This window comes from Marmota monax, unplaced genomic scaffold, assembly GCF_021218885.2.
Source record: "Marmota monax isolate L192 unplaced genomic scaffold, Marmota_monax_Labrador192_F-V1.1 WCK01_AAM20220418_F8-fsc01492, whole genome shotgun sequence".
NCBI lineage: Eukaryota > Metazoa > Chordata > Mammalia > Rodentia > Sciuridae > Marmota > Marmota monax.
This window is the reverse complement of record NW_026695017.1, coordinates 39,924-62,680: the sequence shown is the minus strand read 5'-3', so window position 1 is coordinate 62,680 and position 22,757 is coordinate 39,924. Positions and strand designations below refer to the sequence as shown.

General features: G+C 34.7%; 1 protein-coding gene across 1 annotated transcript in view; it reads right to left on the bottom strand.

Moving 5' to 3' along the window:
- Positions 1-13,019: 13,019 nt before the first annotated feature.
- LOC124081418 (contactin-associated protein-like 3) overlaps positions 13,020-22,757 on the bottom strand; it is a gene marked incomplete at its 5' end in the record, with an annotated part of 48,426 nt that continues 38,688 nt past the window's right edge. The window contains 3 exons of the mRNA XM_046427612.2: positions 13,020-13,588; positions 16,957-17,028; positions 17,240-17,470. Of these exons, the coding sequence (XP_046283568.1) occupies positions 13,395-13,588; positions 16,957-17,028; positions 17,240-17,470 (497 nt within the window). The remainder of the gene's footprint in view (positions 13,589-16,956; positions 17,029-17,239; positions 17,471-22,757) is intronic.

Here is a 22,757-nt window from a genome sequence, read left to right as displayed (position 1 = left end):
GAAAAGGGCGTATCCTGCTGCCTGAGTTCCCCTTGAGTTCTCACGGGATTCAGACAGTATTTTTTGGGAGACAGAAGCCCAGTGGGGGTGGATTTGGGCAGAGAACGCGGATTTCCCCAGAACGTGTTTGTAGACGGCTGGTGTGAGTTCGGGAATAAAGAGTTGCTGTTTGAATCTACAAGCTGTGTGGTGGCTCGTGATTTTGTGCCCAGCCAGACTTCGGCATTGGAGTGGTACATTCATTACAATTGATAAATCTATGTTGACACATCATTATTACCCAAAGGTCATAGTAGGCATTAGGATTTACTACTGTATGTCATATATTCTATGGGGTTGATCTATATTTACTAGTGCACTATTATCAAAATACTTAACACTGCTCTAAAAATCCTCTTTGCTTTACCCATTTGTCCTTCCCTTGAATCTACTAACCTCTGGCAGCCACTGAGTTTTTCCTAACATCTTCAGTTTTTCCTGTTCCAGAATGTCATATAGTTGGAATTACAGAGTATATGATACTTACAGACTGGCCTCTTTCTCTTGGAAGTATGCATTTAAATTTCCTGTATGTCTTTTCATGGCTTGATCATTTATATTTGGTGTTGAATAAGATTACATTATCAAGAAGTACTCCAATTTGTTTATCCATTTGCCTACTGAAGGACATGTTGATTGATTCCAAGTTTTGTTAATCATGGATAAAGCTGCTATGACCATTTTTGTACAGGATTTATTTGTGTAGATAAGTTTTGTTTTTCTACGGTATTGGTTGTAATGTTTCCTCTTTATGTTCAGTTTTTCAAGAAATTACCAAACTCTCTTCCAAAGCATCTGGCTGTGTCACTAACAATGAATGAGAATTTCTGTTGCTCCATGTATTTCCTGGCTAACGTTTGATGTTGTAAGTGATCTGGATTTTGGCTAGTCTCGTGTGTGTAATAATACCTCTTTATTTTCATTTTCATTTTCCTGAAGACACACAAAGTGAATTTAAAGTTTCTCTGTGTCTTTTCCTGAATTGATGGATAACTTGTTGGTTTGTTTTTGTGTGTGTGTGTTCAATAATATCCAATTGTCTGAATGTACCTTAGTTTATATATTCATTACATACTTAAGGACATCTTGATGGCTTCCAAGTTCTGGCAGTTATGAATAATGGGTCTATGTCCATTTGTGTACAGGTTTTATGTGTACATAATTTTTTTATTCTTTTGGATAAATACCAAAGAGTTTGATTGCTGGCAAAAATTTGTTTTATAAGAACTGTAAAACTGGGATCCTAATTAGAATAAGATATGCTCCATGTTTACATAAATATATCAAAATAGGTTCTACTAACATGTAAAACTAAAAAGAACAAATTAAAAAAAAGAAAGAAAGAAAGAAACTGTGACATTGTCTTCAAAAATGGCTGCATTTCATCTAGCAATGGAAGAGAATCTCTGTTGCTGTACATCCTCATCAGCATCTCGGGATGTCAAGTATTCTGGATTTTGCCTATTTTAAAAGGTGTGTGTGTGTGTGTGTGTGTGTGTGTTTACTTGCTTTAATTTGCAGTTTACTAATGACATATGATGTTGGGCATCTTTTCATGATCATTTGACATCTATATATTTTTTTTTTCCCAGTGAAGTATCTGTTATGGTATTTGACCGATTTTATTAAATTGGAGTTATTGTTTTTCTTATTGTTGGGTCTTAAGGGTTATTTATCATGAATCTTTTTATCCTTGTCTTTTAATTCTTTTATTATTGTCTTTTTCAGGATAGAAAAAATTAATTTTAATAAAGACCATGTTATCAAATTTTTAAAATGTATCATTCCTTTGGTATTGTATCTAAAAAGTCATCACCAAACCCAATGAAATCTAGATTTTTCTCCCTTATCATCTTGTGTGTGTTTTATAATTTTGCAATTTACATTTAGGGCTTTGATCAATTTAGAGATAAATTTTGTGAAGGAAATAAATTCTGTTTCTATACTATTTTTTTGCACATGAATTTCAGTTATTCCAGTTAAATCATTTTTTTCAAGAAACCGTCTTTTCTGGCTAGGCTTGGTGGTGCATGTCTTTAATCCTAGTGACTCAGGAGACTGAGAAAAGAGAATTGCAAGTTTAATGCCAGCCTGGGCAACTTAATGAGACCCTGTCTCAAAATGAAATATCAAAAGGGCTGGGCTGTATCTCAGTGGTAGAGTGCCCCTGGGTTCATTTCTAAGTACTGAAGAAAAGAAAAGAAACTGCTTTCTATGATATCTGGCATTGTTTTTTTTTTTTTTTTTTTTTTTTAATAAAATAGCAGTTGCCTATATTTATGTGGATCTATTTCTACCCTCTCTATTCTGTTCCATTAGTCTCTTTGTGTATTCTTTCAACAATACAACATTATATTTGTTACTCTAGCTTCATAGTAAGTCTTAAAGTCAGGTTGTGGCATTCCTCCAACATTCTGCATTTGGCATTTGGATTGTTCCAGTTTTTTCACATCTCAATACAGATTTTAGAATCCATTTTCCAATATCCACAATAAAATCTTGTGGGATTTTAATTTGGATTTCATTGAATCTGTAGATCAAATTGAGAAGAACTGACATCTTGTCAGTATTGAGTATTCTTATCCATGAACATAGGACATTTCTCCATTTATTCATTTTTTTTGATTTCTTTCATTAGAGTTTTGTAGTTCTCCTCATATAATTCTCATACATACCTTATTAGATTAATACTCAAAAGACAGTGCTAATGTAAATGGCATTGTTTTTAATTTCAGGTTTCACTTGTTGCTGATATAGAAAAAAATGACTTATATTTTAACCCTGTCTTAAATGAAGTGACTGACTTGACCCTATATCTTGCAACCAGGCTATAATTCTTTATCAATTGCAGTAGTTTTTGTTGATTCTTATTTCTATTTTCTAAATAGAAAATTATGTCATCTGCAAAAATACATTTACACTTTTCCCCTTCCTAAACAACATATCTTTTTTTCATGTCTTTATACATGTACTTTGTGGGGGTTTTTTTTTGCATTACAATTCTTATTACACATATATACAACATTTTTTTTCATATCTCTGTTTGTATATAAAGTATGTTGACACCAATTCAAGTCTTCATACATGTACTTCATACATGTCCATCACATTCCACCATCCTTGGTAATCCCCTGCCTCCTCCCTTTCCCTCCCTCCCCTCTTCCCTATCTAGAATTCATCTATTCCTCCCATGTTCCCCCTCCCTACCCCATTATGAGTCAGCCTCCTTATATCAGAGAAAACATTCAGCATTTGTTTTTTTGGAATTGGCTAACTTCACTTAGCATTATCTTCTCCAATGCCATCCATTTACCTGCAAATGCCATGATTTTCTTCTCTTTTATAGTTGAGTAAAATTCCATTGTGTATATATGCCACTTTTTTTTAATCCATTCATCCACTGAAGGGCATCTAGGTTGGCTCCACAGTTTAACTATTGTGAGTTGTGCTGCTATAAACATTGATGTGGCTGTGTCCCTGTAGTATGCTGTTTTTAAGTCCTTTGGGTATAGACTGAGGAAAGGGATAACTGGATCAAATGGTGGTTCCATTCCCAAATATCCAAGGAATCTCCATACTGCTTTCCATATTAGCTGCACCAATTTGCAGTCCCACCAGTAATGTATGTATCCCCCATATCCTCACCAATACTTATTGTTTTTTGTCTTGGAGCACTAAACTCTAGGGTACATAAAAAACTCAAAAAGCACCGAAGAAACAAATAACCCAATCAACAAATGGGCCAAGGACCTGAACAGACACTTCTCAGAAGAATATATACAATCAATCAACAAATATATGAAAAAATGTTCATCATCTCTAGCAGAGAAATGCAAATAAAGACTACTCTAAGATACACCTCACTCCAGTCAGAATGGCAGCTATTATCAATATATCTTTTATTTCATTTTCTTATCTTTTTTTATTAGTTAAATTAGTTGAATTCCTAGTATAATGTTGAAAAGCAGTGATGAGGAGACATTCTTGCCTTCTTTCTGATTTTAGTGTCACAGCATATAATTTCTCACCAGTAAATACAATGGTAGCTTTCAGGTTTTTGTAGATATTAGTTATCAACATGCAGAAATTACCTTTATTCCTATTTTTTGAGGGTTTTTTATTGTAAAAAGATTTTGGATTTTGTCAAGTGCTTTTTCTCCATCTTTTTATATGATTATGTCACTTGTAGGCAGTTTATCATTAGATATTTTTTTTTATAAAAACCTATCCAGTTACTCAATCTATGTCTAGAGTTTAATCCATTTACATTTAAAGTAATTGTTGAAAAATAAAAACATACTATTACCATTATGTTTGTTGTTTCTATTTTGTTGTCCTCTTGCTCCTCTTTTTCTATTGTGTTCTATTGTGAGTTAAAAAAAAAGTTTTTTGATAGTGATATGTATCCTTTTAAAAAAACATTTTGCCACATTTACATATTTATCATATTTAAAATACTTGACAATATGTATAATTTCCTGTATAATCTTAATGCGGATATCACATAAGAAAATTAACATTAATTGAAGAACTCCATTTGTGTTGTTACAACAAAATACTCAGACTGGGTAATTTATAAACAACAGATTTTTTATTTTTTTCCTAACAGTTCTGGAGACGGAGAAATTCTAAATCAAGGCACTGGCAGGCTTGGTGTCTGGTGAAGGCCTCTTTCTCATAGATGGCTATTTTGATTTCTTTTTCTTTTGAATAACTTCTTTTGATATTTTCTTTGATTACCATGAGGCTTACATAAAGCACCTGATAGTTGTAACTGTCTACTTTAAGATAATGACAGCTTCATTTGTCTACAAAAACTATTTATTTTTGCCTCTTCCCATCATATACTTTGTTACCAATGCCACAAACTACATCTTCATATATCATATAACCATTGACATGGATTTATATATTGTTAATTTTGGTCATTTATATTCTATGCACAACATTAAAATAATGTAGGGTAGTATATTCATCCACATACTTACACTTAGTTGAAGGCTTCATCTTTTCTTCTGAGTTTTATTCTCTGTCACTCTTTCATCTTAGCTTGAAGGACTCAATTTAATATTTCTTATAAAGCAAGTTTAACAATAATAAGCTCCCTCAACTTTCATTTATCTGTAAAACCCTTAATTCTTCCTTTGTTGTTGAATGATAGCCTTTCTAGATATAGAATTTTTGATTGACTTTTTACTTTCAGAACTTTGAGTATGTTATCCCATTCCTTCTGGTTTCAGAAATCCATCAATAATATCATAGTCTCTTGTATGCATGAGATACTTTGCTGCCTTCAAGATTGAGTTTCAAACTTTGTACACATTGATTATAATGTGTCCCATTGTGTTTATCTTTTTTGGAATTCTTTAAACTTTTTGAATTTGTATGTCTATTTCTCTTCTTAGATATAGGATATTTCTAGCCATAATTTCTTCAAATACGCTTTTTGAACCTTTTTCTATGTCTTCTTCAGAATTCCCAATTATATATATTGGTTTACTTTGTAATATCCCTTTAGTCCCTCAAGTTCTCTTCCCTTTTCTTATTTTTTTCCTGCTCTCACTTGATGTCTTCAAGTCTCCTGATTCTTCTATGTGATCAGAATCTGCTATTGAATCAAGTCTAGTGAATTTTTCAGTTCTGATATTTTTTCAGCTCCATAATTTCTATTTGTTTCTCTTTGTTGATAGTCTTATTATGTTACTGCATGGTTTTCCTTCTCTTTTTTTTCTTTGAATATCTTTATGACAGTTATTTTGAGTTCTTTGGTAGATAATCTTGGATATGCCCATCTTTAGGGTCATTTTCTAAAGTTTAATACTGTCCTTTGATTGGACCATGCTTCCTTCTCTGTTTCTTTGTGGGTCTTATAAACTTATACTGAGATTTGGGTATTTAAAATTAACCTCCTCTCCCCAAAACACATTTTCACTTCATGTGCAGTAAAACTTTCAGCAATCAGCCTAGCTAGAGGTTTTAGGATCTTCTCCAAATTTTCTGTTTCCCCCAGTGACTGCCTATGGAACTTCAGTTCTAAAACACTTTATGCTTGCCTGTTTCTAGTGGCTTCTAAATTATGCCACCAGTCCTCCAAGTCAGACAAAATTGAAACCATTCCCTCTCGACATGCAAGAATGTTGGACAGATGATCTATTATTTTGTTTCCAACCCAGAGGAGGAGCTTCTTTATGAGGGGCTGTTCCTTCTGATTGCACATTATAGGGAGTGAGGCATGGGTGGTCACGGAAAATTTCCTTTCACTGGAATCCTTTTTGGCATTTACATGGGTAAGACTGCTGTAGTTTTTAGTGTCCAAAGTTCTTACAAAGGTATGCTGGTCCATATATCACTGTTAATGCAGTGTCTCTGTGAGTAAGCAGGGTCTGAAGATTTCTAGTCTGTTACGTTGCTGATATCACTCCCATAGAGTGTTTAACAAATCCAAACCTATCAAAATTTCCAGATTTCTTTCTGGTTATTCAATTACAAATGTAGCATAAATTAGGTAAAACAAAAAACCAATTAATACAACATCATGTCATTCCTTAGGTCCTGAGGGTATAGGACTGCATTCTCCTCTCTAGCTTTCAAAGTTACCATCTCCTTTTTTTAATATAAAATATCTATAATTTTTTAGTTTTGCTTAGTGGGAAGAATATGGAAACATATATCTACTGCATCTTTTTACAAGTCTCATTTCTACATTTCATTGAAACAAAACAGAAAAACCAGGATGATCATTTTCTAACCTTTTTCTTTTCTGGGCTATTAGTCATGCACAGGTGTGCTTAAATCTGGTAGAGGTATAAAGCATGTACACTTCAGTCTTTATTTCATTACTCAACTGCCCACCACTCCATCTGCATCAAAATTAAGTCCAGAAATTCAAAACATTTTTGGTTAGTGTCCTTTCCCAGTTGTTATCACTGAACTAATGGGAAAAAAATCATGCCAGGTATCATATATTTCTGACATCACCCTGGATTTCATCATTTTTTTTCATAATTGCCCATAGCATTTTTCTAGGAAGAATGGGTAATCTACTTTCTGTATGGGACCAGACAAATTTAGAGCATTAAAGACCTATGTCCAGTGCTATGGCCGTGGCTTAGTGGTAGCACATTTGCCTGGCATGAGTGAGGCACTGGATTTGATTCTCAGCACAGCATATAATTAAATAAAATAAAGGTTTATCAACAACTAAAAAATATATTAAAGAAAAAGACCCATGTCTAAAACTTCACAGACACATTCAAAGTATATTAAGATGACATGGTATTTTTCAGGGTCAAGGTTCCAATAAGCTGTGTTCTTGTGTATTTTAAGTGGTACATATGCTTTAGCCATGTCAGACACTATGTAAATACTGTATGAACAGGTCCTGCAAAGGTCCCATGGGGGAGAGTCTTTATTGTCAGGGGAGGCTGAAGGAGGTAGATTTGCCTGAAGTTTCCCAGGTAGTAGTCTATATGACCCTAACTCTTCAATGGAAAACTCACAGGCTTCTCATTAGAGAACATATCCCCTGAATCCAAAGACAGCAAGTACATATGCTTTAGTAGTCTTACTCTCTAAGGTTAAGCTCATTCTTCTTTTATAGAAACCAAATTCACTCTACTTTTTTTTTAAGTACAATTTTGTATAATTCAGGCAAGAAATTATACAGAGAATTCTGTTATCTGCCATTCCACTTTCACATAGTTTCAGTTATTAGAATGTCATCTGTAAACAGTATTAAAAATAACAATCCTTAAGACACAAATATAAATCCTTAAGACACAATAGTGGTTACTTGGAACCCCAATTAAAACTTGGTGTGTTTTATACTCTCCTAATAAACACCAGCAGAATAGAAGACTAGACCAAAGAAATTCTTTTTCAGATCCAAGTTAATAAAAATTCTGTTTTCAATTGAAAATGCTGATATCACAGTAGCACAAGGTATCAAAGAAGGAATCTACTTTCTGTGGCAGGTGGTATGTTGAATGGCCACTGTAACCTGTCTTTCTAAATTGCACAAGAAAAAAAAAACAATTTTCTTTGTAAATACACGTCATTTCCTATTCAAAATATATTCTAGGAATAAATTAATTATTGTTGTAAAGTGTAATTTCATCTCACTCAGAAACCATCTGGAAATTTCAAGAGAAACAAACAAAATTTCCTAGAGTTGGTTGACTTGCTTTATTGAATGAAACCAGCTATTTTTACTCACAGTAAGATTAAGTAGTCAGTGTTCAATTTTCAATATAACACTTGTATTTTCACCTAATATTTTCATATTAAAACAAAGGTTCTTTTCTTGCACTATTTTTCTTTTTATAAAATGCTTCAGAAAACAATGTATATATTGCAAATTCTAAAAGCCTGAAGAAAACAAACCAACTTGATGCGGTTGTAGTAGGTGTCTCCTTATTTTTCAAAGCATATTTCATTCTCTCACAGCTAACAATGGAATATATTTTGAGAAAAGTGTTGTTAAGAATTTAATCTTTATGTGAACATTATAGAGCAAATGTTATAATTTGTCCCCTTAAATTCATACTGAAATTTAATCCTACTGTGAGGTATGAAGAGGGAAGGACCTTTGGAAGGAGATTAGGATTAGATAACATCATTAGGGTATAGCCCCCACTGATTAAATTTTGGTGGCTTTAAAAGAAGAGAGAGAGACCACAGGACATAGACACACATGGACCTGTACACCTTGTGTTGCCATGTGATATCCTGTATTTTCCCAGCAAACCAGCACCAAATAAGGCACCTTGAATTTGAACCTCCAGAACCATGAACCAAAACAAACCACTTTCTTTTATAAAGTAGCCTGCCTCAGGAATCTTATTATCATAACAAAAAATGAAAACTATTGTATGCTTTAGATGGTTATGATGTCACTAGTTTATATAACCTTAAGGAACCATGTGGTCCCTTCACTGACTATAATGTTACAATGTAATGCATGACTGTCTACACACACACACACAAAAAAAAAATCTATTGAATTTTAAGTGTTTTCACTTCACAGATGAATTTTTGCAATAGCAGAATTTCTAAAATAAATCTCGAGAACCGAGTGCTTCAAAATAAATGTGGTATATAAATAACTCCATGGTAACTTTTATTGTGGGGCAAGAAGGGAGTGTAGTGAAGGAGCAAAAGCAATGCAGGCAATGCAGGGGCTGGAAACCCTGAGTAAAGTGTTAACACAAAGCCAGAGCAGAAATGTGGAAAGAATGCCAGATCAGACAAGCCTCCAAATGGAGAATTAACTATGCCAAAAAAATGAAAACTCAATGTTTATATTTATTATTAAAGAAATTCAAAAGAACATAAGTGTTCAAAGAATAAAAAGTTTGCAAATTAAAAAGCCATTGCTTAAATTTTTGCAAACCCATTTGTAGGTTTGTAATGAGGCAGACCTGGGTCTTAGCTCAGAGGCCATCACTTTGTTGATAACATTGTCTTGGACTGTCACCATCAAAACCTCTTTTCTTTTGCACTTGTTACCACAGTCCCAACCGGAATTTCCTCAACTCCAGCTCAGTTTTAGGCAGAACTGCAGTGTTCCCTTTCACTTCCTCTCCCAGTCTGGACAGCCTCAAAACGTAACTGGCAGTTGGGGTCTAGGATATCTGTGAGCTCCTCCTGATGTGGAGGACCATACCAGTTACTTCCATTACTTCCTCATACCCATCGATAGAGGGGCTCAAATGGTCAAATGGCATGAAAACAGTGTCCCAAATTCATTCCAACCAATGCTTGTTTTCCCAGAGCTCCTAAATTCTTTGGATTAACTGGGCATGTTGAAAACAAATAATCATTCTGATTTCCATTTTAGTTGTTTTTATATATTTTAGATTTCCAGAGTGTCAACTGTGGACTAATACAACCAAAGAAGTGAAATAATGGCATTTGCTGTGGGCCAGAGTTTGTGATAAGCCATTCACTTGGGCTGGTTAAATTTTTATGAGAAAATTATATAAATATTTTAACATAATTAGCCTTAAACTGGGAATGTTATTTTAAGTATATAGTCAAATTATTATCCTTTAGCCAAAGTGCAAAGGTTTAAATCTCTATTCTCATAGACATTTTAATGTAATTAAAATGTAATCCGTGGGGATGAGGTTATAGCTCAGCAGTAGAGTGCTCACCTTGATCCTTGATCCTCAGTATTATATAAAAATAATTTAATTAATTAAAGATATTGTATCCAACTACAACTAAAAAATAAATATTTAAAAAACATAATTGGTAGGGGCTGGGGATGTGGCTCAAGCGGTAGCGTGCTCGCCTGGCATGCGTGTGGCCCGGGTTCGATCCTCAGCACCACATACAAACAAAGACGTTGTGTCCATTGAAAACTAAAAAAAATAAAAATATAAAAAAAAATTTAAAAAATTGGTAAATATTTGCCTATTTTGGGGGGTTCACTTTTTGTTTGAGACCATCATAAAAACATTAATCAGGCCCTAATATTACTTATATATGCAGCAGGGATAAAGTAATAAACATACCACTACAGAATGTATACATCTGCACATTTTTAATATTTAAGGGGTAAATAATATAATTTCATAATTCAAATTTCATTCAACTTCTTTTAAAAATATTTTCTTAGTTTAATTCAAACATTTAATTTTGTTAACAAATAATCAGGTAAAATTTAAAAATCAGTAAGAGAAAGTAGATATGCATTACTATAATTAGATGCAACAATTTTGTTTCTCTTCAGAACAGAGAGCAGTGTGCAGTATATGTAGTTCATTCTTAATAAACCTGTAAAATTCCAACACCAAAGTGATGAATTCTTTTAGCATATAAGATGATCACTTATTGAAGCTACAGTGATTCCTTGATGCCTATACTCGCCTGTGCATTAAATAAAGCCCATCATTTCTGTGTTGAATTCTTCCCCAACATTCACGGGCCTTTGGGGACAAAAGTATGTACATCATTCTCAAAGGTGGATCTTCATATATTATTATACAGATGCTCCTTGACTTAGGATGAGGTTATGCCCCAATAAACTCACTGCAAGTTAAAAATACCACAAATTGAAAATGCACTGACTACACCAAATCTACCCAACATCCTAGCTTAGTAACACAGTATAGATTACCAGTTGTTTCCTATTATGATCGTGTGGTTGATTGTGAGTTGTGGGTTACGGCTGCTAATTAGCATTTCAAGAAAGTATCATACTGCATATTGATAGGCCAGGAAAAGATCAAAATTAAAAATTTAAAGAATAGTTTCTATTGAATGTGTATTGTTTTCATACCATCATGAAGTTTAAAAAATCCTTGGTTGAACGATAGTAAGTCAGAGACCATCCGTACCTTAAAATTCTCATCAGTATTTTAGGGAACACCAATATGGATATAGTTCTGTTGTGGGCAGACTTTTAAGGTGCCTCCTAATCCCTTGGTTCATGAGCCTTATATATCCTTTTCACCTTGAGTGTGAGCAGGATCTTTGACTTGCTTCTAAGGAAGAAGTTATGGCACAGGTACAGGATGTCATGCTCTTGGTTATGGTGCATTACATAAGTCTCCCTTTCACTAGCAGGACTGCTCTAGAGTATGTCTCCTATACCACTTTGAAGAAGCAAGAAAACATGAATTTTACAACAATAAAGAACTGGATGCTTCCAATCATGACAGCGGAGGGGCAGATCCTTCCCTAGCTGAGTCTCCATATGAGAATGCAGCCCTGGCTGACGCTTGACTGCAGCTTTAAAGAAGACCCAGTGAACTCATGCCTTGCCCCTGACACATAGAAACTGAGCCAGTGAACACATGTTGTACTAAATTGGTTACAACTCAAATAAAACTAATATGAAACCATAAGAAAACACAGGTTTTTGCAAAAAAGATAATATACAGGGCATCTTTTCCATTTAAAAAAAAGAACACAGTAAATTAGTAGTACCATGGCTAAATTTATATAGCCAATTGTCCTGTTTTGGATAAGCCATCTTATTAACACCTGTCAGGCACATGGCAGTTGATAAATGGAGAATGTAGCACCTTCTTATTATAAATGGCTATTGAACACACATGGTGGCTCTCCAGGTGGTTATTAACGACAAAAGTATTGACTAGAACAATTTTCATAGACATGTGAATGCCTTGCTTTTCTAGTATGCAAATATATCCTAATATAAAATAAACTTTAATTTTGGGTGCTCTAATGGAAACTAGAATCTTGACTAGAATGACAGATATAGTTCAGGAAATCTTCCGTTAACATAAATAGGCATCATTCTGAGGATATTTCAAACAGTAACAAGATGAGACAAGTAACTCGAGGAAGGGAGAGTTTTGCCTAAATCAGTTCAAAATCTAGAAAGGGGGCTGTAGAGCTTCAGTTTGAAATATGACTTTTGCCTTAATGAACAAAAAGAATGTTGGATGGTACCAAAGAATTGTGATAACTTTTAGGAAAAGAGGATCACAGGACTGTCAAGAAAAATTGACCTGATCACCCCATACTTGAGGGAATCAAATTTAGGATTATGTTTTGGTCAGATTCACTTGTAGTGTTAAAATAGTGTCTATATCTCAGCTAAGTTTAGTTAGAAAATACACATTTTTGTGAGATCATCAGGTAATCATTTCATTCTACAAAGACTATAATTACAAATTGCAAAGAAACAAATTATTGTATATCAAAATCCTCTACATATTTTGCTACCTATTAGTTTTCTTTCCCATAACTGAATTCAATAATAAAATTTCAGAACTGATACCAAACATTATTTTATCATTAAAATGTAAAAATCATTAGACCAAAAAGGTTATTTGTTTTTCTTTTTTTCCTCTAGGTATCTAATGCATTTTTAGCTACCTAGCTCTCATTCACAGGAAGATGGAAACCCTGCTCAGACCATCTGAGAAGCATTTCCTTTTTTACAAATGTCAGCTGGTGATCAATAAAAGGACAGGACAGATTTCTGCATAACACAAACACCAGAGTCCAACTTTGACTTTTATAAATTTCCATGTCACATTTTTAAGAGAGTAGGACTATAGTTCAAATTGTTGTTTGCATTTAAAACCTAAAATCATTAGGCAAATAACATTTTAGTTTTAGAAGAACAGGTCAGAACAGTCAGAAAGGGCCACACAGTGATTAATGACTGCACTTAAGTCACTGCTACACAAACAGATCACGGAGGGGCCCTGAGCAGAGATTCCTGGCACCTTGGCTGAAGCTGGGGTGGGCGAGTTGGTAGTGGTGCATGCCCACTGCCCAGACCTTGAGGGCCAGGGCTGGGTTTTCACCTATGAGAGCTTTAGGCTTAGAAAGTAAGTCATATTGTTACAGTATAAGTAAACCACAGCTACTGATCAGAAGAAGTACTCCTTCTGACTTTCACTGACAGTATTTTGCATGTTGAGTTCACTTTTCAGAGCAATCTCAGCATTGTCTCCAGCTTTTGAGATATCTGACTCATTCTTTTGATATAACCATCTCTGTTGATAAATGCGTATAGCTATGGCAGTGACGCAGAGCAAGATAAATATCACCACTGCTACCACACCTGGTGAGAGAAAAGAAAGAGAACATACAAAGTTAGAAGACAAACTATAAATTTCAACCTCGCCAGAATCTCTACTAGATGGTTTAAATCATATGTAATATCATATATATTAGTACCTATAATATATAATCTACATATGCATGTATGTATATGTGTATATACATACACATAATAAATTTTGAGGACAAATGGTATGATGACATTAAGTTTACATGGCAGATCTTAACATGCAGATCACGATTGGATTTCAGTTAATGACTTCACATAATAAGTGCAGAAATACAACAGGACCTCTTAGGCCATGTCCCACTTCACATTAATACGCCAGGAAATTTTAATTATTTTAAAATAGAGTGCATAGCCTCATCATCACAGAGTAATTGTTTTTGTACAAATATTTTAATAAAAATTTACTTTGATACTGATATGCTGTTGAATTAGTTATATAATATGCATGTCATTCATCTCTATGAGGCTCTTAGCTCCTGACATCAGTTATGCCAGTGGTCCTCAAGTCTGTTTAGACAACATAGAACAAATAAGATCTATGGATATTCAGATTTTTACAAAAAGCTTGTCAGATGATTTTAATGTGCTGAAAGTATCGAGAACCATAAAGTTATACCATAGGAATGTTTACTGAAGCTATCCTATTAGTAAAGAATGAATATCAAGTCTATACTGAAATAAATATGTAAAAGGTCAGTTTTAAAGATGATTGACACAGGTATTAATTAATACTGCCAATAAGCAAGTGTTATATAACAAGTGCTATGTAAGTGCCTGCCTAGTTATACAAAAATATTTGTACTGTAAAATGAGGGTTCTTTTTCATACTCTGGGATAGACATCAGCAACTAAAATGAAGCCCAACAACTCAAAGCTTAATTAGGTATAACTAGTCAAAGGGATTCCTAAGCACAAGTCTGAGAGGAAGTAGTGTGCTCATTATTTGGTTTATATTCATAAATATTCATAACAACATTTTGTTCAATATACTTTGCATCCCTTTAGGAAATAAACAATCACACTGCTTTAGGTTCTTTTTTTTCTCTTAGTTATAGGACTTTGTTTTAAGGAGAAATATCATATACAATTGCAATGTTAAAGACTGGTAAATCTCAGCACAATGATGGGGCTACTTGATTATAATTCCATGACATTACAGGAACTCCTCAGTATACCTTGGCCTTTTTATATGTGATAACTCTTTAACTATGGCTTGGTTTATTACATTTAATGGGATCCTAAAATAACTTGTCTACACCAAAGATTAAAATTATTTGAATAATCACTCAATGCATTTCATAAACTGCGTATTGCTGATAGTGTTTTTTTTTTCTTTTTGGCACAAGGGATTGAACTCAGGGGTACTCAAGCATTGAGCCACATATCCCCAGTCCTATTTTGTATTTTATTTAGAGACAAGGTTTCAACTGACTTGCTTAGCCTTCACTGTTACGGAGGTGGCTTTGAACTGCCTAAACCTCCAGAGCCACTGGGATTACAGGTATGCACCACTGTGCCTGGCTTGTTAGTGTATTTTTTATGAGCTTCTCTCTGCCTGCCTCTCTATCTATACATCTGTCTCTTTATGGATCTAACTGCCTATCTACAGTAAATGTCCCTTGGTAAGAAGCCCTCTGTGATCTCTGGTTTACCAGGTACAAATACTTTTTTTGCTTCATTCTTTCCTATACTGTTCCTTTTGTTTGCAAGAGGAGGAAAAGATAATTCAAAATGCAGAACACAGAGAAATCTATCCATGTCAATAATCCTTTATATGGATTAGGTATTTTTCATATAAGTCTAGTCTGTGTGTTCAGGTTAGTTCACTGGTGGTCAATGCACCCAGTGGTCTTCTAACCATCCAGCCATCAGCTACTGCCCAAACAAAAGGCAGTACAAGTACAAGTGAATCACAAAGCCTGATACACTCACCTTGTCAGGTCCCTGAGACCTGTGTTTTCTCCTTCTCCACCCATCTATGAGGAGCCAAGTAGGATTGCTCAAGGGAAGCACACTGGTATAACTTATTTACTTTGAAATTTTGCCAATGATATTTAGGCAAAAGCTCTAAAGATCCAAAGGCCTGGTATTTTCTGCTATCATCAGAATGAAAATTCACTTTGCTCTTTTAAATAAAAGGCACCAAGTTTGCAAGTATTTTGACTTGGATTCCTACTTTGAAAATATAGAACACATTTATTTTAAACTAGTTTGCATTAGAATGGATACTTTTCATTAAAATAAATTAGAAATGATTTGGGAGTAGTATTTAAATTCTAATATAAAGCATTTCTTTTAGATATAAATGATTAAAAAAAGACATGGGATTTTTTTTTTTGTTCTTGGAATTGAAAATGGAGGTTATATTAAATAAGTTCCTCATACTTCAATCATTACAAAAATAAAAGTAGTTGAGATAGGGGTGGAAATGTTAATATCTTTACAGAGATTTTTAAAGTGTCTGAGTACTCTTCTAATTCTCTGACATCTAGATGAATACAGATAAACTACACAGACCCCATGTAAGCTGATGTGCAGCCCATATGAGCAATGGAGACCAAGTGGTGTCACCCAGCTCTCTGAGTTATGAACATTATTTGACTAAGCAAAGGAATAGATTATAGTTTACTTCCTACTCACTAAGCAGAGTGTGCAATAGACTCACATTTCAATAGAATCCAAACAATTAAAATGGGATAGCTTGGTGGAATAGTACCTGCCTTCCATGTGCCAAGACCTGCCCATTCCCAACACTCCCCTTCCAACACACACACAAGAATTAAAAAAAATTCTTTGAACTGTAAGAAGGGAGAATTGCACATTCATTTTTTGAGTTAGAACTTAATAAATTCTGTGTTAGTCACTATGTTGTTTATACTGTCACTTCTTCAATTCTAAATAACCTTGGAACTCTTATTCCATTAGCCCCAAAACATTTAAAAATAAAATTAAAAGCAAAAATCACACTGCTTGAAGCACCTAAACAATACAAATTGTTATTTTTCAAACATAAAAATATAAAACTATACTTCTTATTCCTTTCTTTGGTGTTATATAACAATTTGAAGGCTCAGTGGCAATTGCAAGGAGCCATAGAACCACTATTTTTAATATATATTATCTCCTGTATCAAATAACAGTGATAGTTATTTTCAAATAAAAACTTCTCACAATTCTATAATGTTTTAGCTATTCTTCAGAAAGTGTGCTTCAGTGGAACCATCAGTTCTTTTTACTGAGGAACTGAATTCAGTAAGTTACATGAAATATCAGGAAAATTTACAAGGCCTGCCATTGACCCCAGCAGTCTGAGCTGATTGCTATAGATGGTTTCTGGTTCATGCTAACAGCCGCATTACCTCCAATGACCGCAGAGTCACTTCTGTCTGCATTAATTAAGGGCTCTCCCTCATCAGTTGGTCCAGAATAGCCTACAGTAGAAAAAGGGAGGACAGAGCGAAGAGAAGAGAGTAATTCACAAACACCGGAACAACAAACAATTGTGGGAGAAATGAACATGAAAGGAAGAACACAGGAGAGGGAAAGGCCAGATACCAAGTAGGTGAATCAACAAACAGGACTAAGTAAATCTGCGATATAGCAGTAGTGACACACAGAAAACAAGCACAAGGAGGTACCCACCTGAACCACCTGAGAGCCGGGGAGCGAGTTCCCGTGCTCTGAAGCCAGGCCCTGCGCCCACCGCGCAGCGGGATCCAGCGGCCACTTGACCATGAACAGTGACCCAGGCAGGTCCGCCAAGGCGCAGCGCCGCCTTCAGCGGGGCTGCATGGCTAAAGCGCACCGCAGACAGGCAGCCTGTGAAGCCGCGCGCTGCCGCCCGCCGCGTATCGGGGTCTGCGCCAGGGGGCTCTTTAGACAAAAGAAGTGCATACATCGTTAGGGCGCCCCGCACCTGCGAATCTCCCTTCCAACCCCTATCTTTTCGTCTTTAAGGAAATACACTGCGGCCATTACCAATGGCCTGAGTTGTTGACAAGCGGGGTGGTAACTTTGGTCCATTTTGCTAAAAACTTCCCTAAAGGTAGCCACGGAGTAGATAAGGGCGAATTCCTCGGGCACTTCACTTTTTCAAATGATCATTACAATGCTTTTGGATGGAATTTGTACCTATTAGTACAATTGGGTAAAGCGAAATATCTCTTGGATTTTAGGACACTCTGGAAATTTCTCTAAAAAATTTCCTAGTCTGTATTCAACACCAGAGGCTGCTCCCCTTCACAATGTGGTCTCCATTCTGTCCCTGCCAGGACCCACCTGCCTTTAACCACAAGCAAGGAAGGTTGGTTTTAGCAAGATCTAAGTAAGAGCAATTGCGACGGAAGATGAAAACTTGAGGTTGCTAATTTCAGTGAATATACTCTGCCTTTCCACTTGCTCAATGGGCATGGAATCTGACAAGGGGAGTAAGAGGTGAAGTTTAAAAATTTAAATGTCAAACAGAGAAGCATCCTCTACCCTGCAGAGGAAACCATGTCAATATGCTGTGAGTGCTTGATATCTGATGTCAAATTCCCTTTGCAAACTGGCTGTGGGGAAACTGCAGTTGATTCTCCTTATTCTAACAACCAATGAATGAATACATAGTTGTCAAGAATTTGCCAAATGATTTACTATAGGTTATCATTTTAATCTTTGCAGCATAAAACAATGAATACTTTTATTCCTATTTTATAACTGAAGAGATGAAGGTTCAGAAGTTTGTAGCATAAGTTAGTAGGACATTAAGGTTACTGGAGGGGGGGATCTGAATTTAGGCCTCTTGTGTTCAACCCCTTTCTCAACAAGATATTCTTTTTTTCCCCCATTAGTATATTCTGTATATGTTCATAATTGCTCACATGGAGGGACTGGTAAATGGGGATCATTATACTATTTTTACTTTTATAAGTTCATATATTTTTCCATAGCACATATGTACATATTCAATAAATGCTTTTTGGTTGACTTAAGAACCAATCTTTAAGTTACCTCTGAGAATCTCAGTTCAGATCCATTCTGTCTTGATGTTGTAGTTAAACTCTCAAAGGACAATCCTTATTTCTTTTGAATTTGAGGATGCTTGAAATATGTTTTTATATTAGAGGAATATACAGTCCCATCACCATAAATTCATCTTTCTATGGATGCTTAGTAGCTACTGAAATAATTTTTATAATGTGGCACTCATGAGGATAGAAGAGCCATCTGTTCTAAAAGATTACATGCATTGGATCAAGATAAAAATGCACTTCCATAGCTGATTGCCATCTCATGCCACTGAGTTTTCTTGAGTGTTAAGGTTTTTTTTTTTGAGTGTTGGGGTACCTAAAGTCACCTCTGTTGTTGTGCTAATATGAAAGAAATGTGAAAATTATCCAACAGAATGGAGTTGCTTGTTCCAATCCTGGCAAAGAAAGAAAGGGAAGGAGGGAGGGAGGGAGAGAGGAAAGATTACAAAACAAGTGTTCTTAGTCATAAAGACTGTCTTGTAGGACTATCATTAAAGTCTCTGTCAGGCCACAAGCTTGCACAGGAGTATACAAAAAAACAAAGCAAACAAAAGAACTTCTGCAAGGATACCTACCCATCAAGTATCTGTTCAACCTCAGACTGATGCCACTGTTGTTATTAATCACTGTACCCAAAGATTATTGTTTCAAAATATCTGATGAAATCTTCAGTTTTGTCTGTAATGTATTTTCTTTCCCCAAGTTTCCTTGACTATACTCCTACGTTACTTTGATGGTGTATTCCCTTTGCAGTGCTTTGTTACTCTGATTGCAATGCTATTCCTAAAGAAATACCACTATTCTCTGAAGAATCTGTTTGTTGTTGTTAGATTGAAAGTAAGGTTAAGCTATGTACTCTGAATCTTCTACTCATAAGGTGGGGCTTCTTAAATCTAATTTTAGGTATTCCTTTTCATTCCTACTAATCTTCACTTCATTATTTTAGTCTGTCATTCTTGAAAATCCAATCTTTTGTATTCTTATTCCTTCTGACTTGAAAGAGAGTTGTCTCTTGAAAAAAGTGTGTTGTGAACTGTTTGACTTACAAACTTAGGGAATGTTAAGTTGCAACAGTAAATGTTTGTGTGTAAAAAAAACATCTAAAGCAATTAAAATTAGGGGCATGATGTTTATGATATTATAATAAACAAATTTTTCTTAAATATCTTGGTCAGGCTGATTATATGAGACATCAAAAAACTTTTGTGTGATAAATTCCTGGTAAATTTTAAGCATACTAGGAGAAAGTAAGCTTGGAACAAATCAACTCAAAGAATATTATAAATTTAGAGATGTCTTCCAAGATGACTTTATTTATCATTTTATAATTTGATAATGTATAATTTACAGAAAGAAATATTTGCTTGATATACTTGAAAGTGTGTCAAGAAGAAATAAAATGGGAAGATATTGCAACAGCAACATGGAACTTCTTTGGGAAAGCTAAATTATGGAAAAAACATTAAAATTCAATTTAAAATCCTAGCTATTAAGCAAAAAAAAAAAGAAAAAAGAAAGAAAGAAAGGAACATGGCAAATATTACGCTAATTAATGAATTATACTAATTCTGTGAAATTTATTTTCTAAAGACAACTGAGCTTCATCTTTGCTGATAGTGCTATTACTGAAGAAAGACACATAGGTACTACATTATAATTGCCTCTATTTCAAGAATCTCCACTTAATATTTGTACATATGTATGTATATTTGTGGGCATGAATGTGTGGGCTAGATTTATATGTACCCCAATAGCCCAACTCTGAACATTATGTGTACATTAGGTATAAATTCACCTGGACAGGTTTGCTGCCTGCACTGGCTCCCTCATATTTTCCTATGGTAGGTTCATGATTTTGTCCAGTTTTAGACTGAATTAATTTCCCAGTATTTTGCTGAGATGGGATGCATGGTTAATATTTAATCTCAGTCCATCCTTGTTACCCTCAAAAAACATTTTTTAACCTTATCAGATAAATTATGTAGTAGATGACATTTTTACTTCATCTTTATTTTATTTTTTTATTTCACTACTACAATTAGATGTTGGCTTCTAATGACAAAATCATCATATTTCATTGTAGAAACTTCTGCCTAGAAAATTTGGAAGGTTTTTCTTTTTTGTTTTGCACTTCAGGAATTTTATCAGAATTTTTCCAAATTTATCTTTTTTCATTAGAACTGCTTTTTATTCTGTTTTTTTTTTTTTAGCTTGGAGAAATTGCCTAGTTTAAAATATATTAATGCCTTTGTTTTAAATTCTCTTTCTAGATCTCCAATTATACAAGTGAGGTTTTTCTAGATTAGATTTCCATGTACTTCCTATTTTCCCTCTCTGTTAATCTTCTTGCTCTGTGATCTGAGACATTATATCTAGGCCACTATTTAAGGATAATCAGTGATCATTATCTTCTTCAGATCACCCAGTGAAATTTTGTAAAATTTATTTAAATTTCCCATGTGTTTTTCTCTTTGCCTAAAATCTCCTTGAATTCCAATTTGCATCTTTGCTGTTTACTGTCTTCTTCAACAGTGTATTCTGGCATAGAAAATGTTATTTGCTGTTTATTCTTCCTCCTTCTCACCCCCAACTTTGCTGTTCAATTCCATTAGGTATGCCATTACTTACTTTCTTATTTATTTGTCTGCTTACTTCCATGGTTGTGAATCTGATATGATATACAAGTCCTGACAATATGGAAGGTACAGTTTCTCTGATCCTGTCAAAAGAAGGGACCTGCCTACAGACTGTCTCTTATCCTTAGTTCCAGAGGCATGATGGAAATGGACACAATCAGGCTGAGCACTGTTGATGCTCCTTTGACATTTCCGAGTTTTCTGCAAGTTAAACTTTATATAGGACCCATAGTGTTTGTATTTCCTTGGTGCTGTGTTGTGTTCTCCACCAGCCCACTGCAAAGTGTTCACTACAGCTGTCATTTACATCTTCTCCTGATCCTGCTGCTGGGCTAGCACATCAGCTCTTTACCCAGGAGCACAAGTATAATAATCTAAACTGCCATCATCCCAAAGTAGGTCAGCATCAGAGTGAATAGAACTGTATTTAGATAAAGAGTGTAAAATGTGTTTCCCCTATTAGCTAAGTCCTGAAATTTTATCATTAAGGTTCTTTTGACTAAAAAAAATTTCTTCTCATTAAAACATAAAGAAAGGAAAAGAAAAAGTTAGGAAGGAACTTTGGAGAATACCTAGTGTGTTATTTAGTCATTGACACAGCCTGGTGAAACATGCACTCAGTTGCTATCTTGAGAACATGGGTAGAACCATAGGAAATTGGGAGACAGATGCAGTTTCAGACTAGGTAAGAAGGGAACCAGGAATATGGTTCAAGTGGGCCATGAAAAAAGCAAAGTTTAGGAAAGGGTGGACTAAAGGGCTGAGCATAAAGTTCACTTCCACTTCAATTCTGAGAAGAATCTCTCAATCACTTTGAATACAGACTCATTTAATCTTCCTTTCTCTTAAAAATTTTCTCTGGTAGGAAGTGTTGAGAGTCCAGGCAAACTTCCAAGAATTCAGGACACAAATATTCTCCACTGTCTCAGGTGTTGAGTAGTTTTGTCTTCAAAATCTATCATGTAAGTTATATATTGCAATATGTAAGATGATTTCTGCTCTTGAAAAGGAAGAGACAAATAATTAAAAATGTGTACAAAAGGCTCTTTGCTACCCACAATGAATAATGAGTGCTTCTGAAAGGTTTGCTGTAGACAAGAGGTTTAACTGTAAAGTCAGTACAGGATATTAGCAGCCAATGACTAGAAGCAATGCAAGTGTGCATCATCATGAGAATGGATAAATAAATTGTGGTATATTCTTATAATAAAAGTCCACATAGCAATGAAAATGAATAAATTATTTCCACATGGGAGAGCATGGATGAATGTTAAAAAGTTTTAATGAATGGAAGCAATGAGACAATGTAAATGTTGATCTGCAATTTATTCTAGATATATACACATATAAAACAGAGTGAACTTTTTTTATTATAAATGAATACCATAATTAAAAAATGACTACCAGACTGACTTTTTTTAGTCTTTTGGAGAGCTCTGGTATTCAGTCAGAAAGAAGTGAATCATCTCCCTTCCTGTTACCACCATATCAAACTATCCCTGACACTCTCAC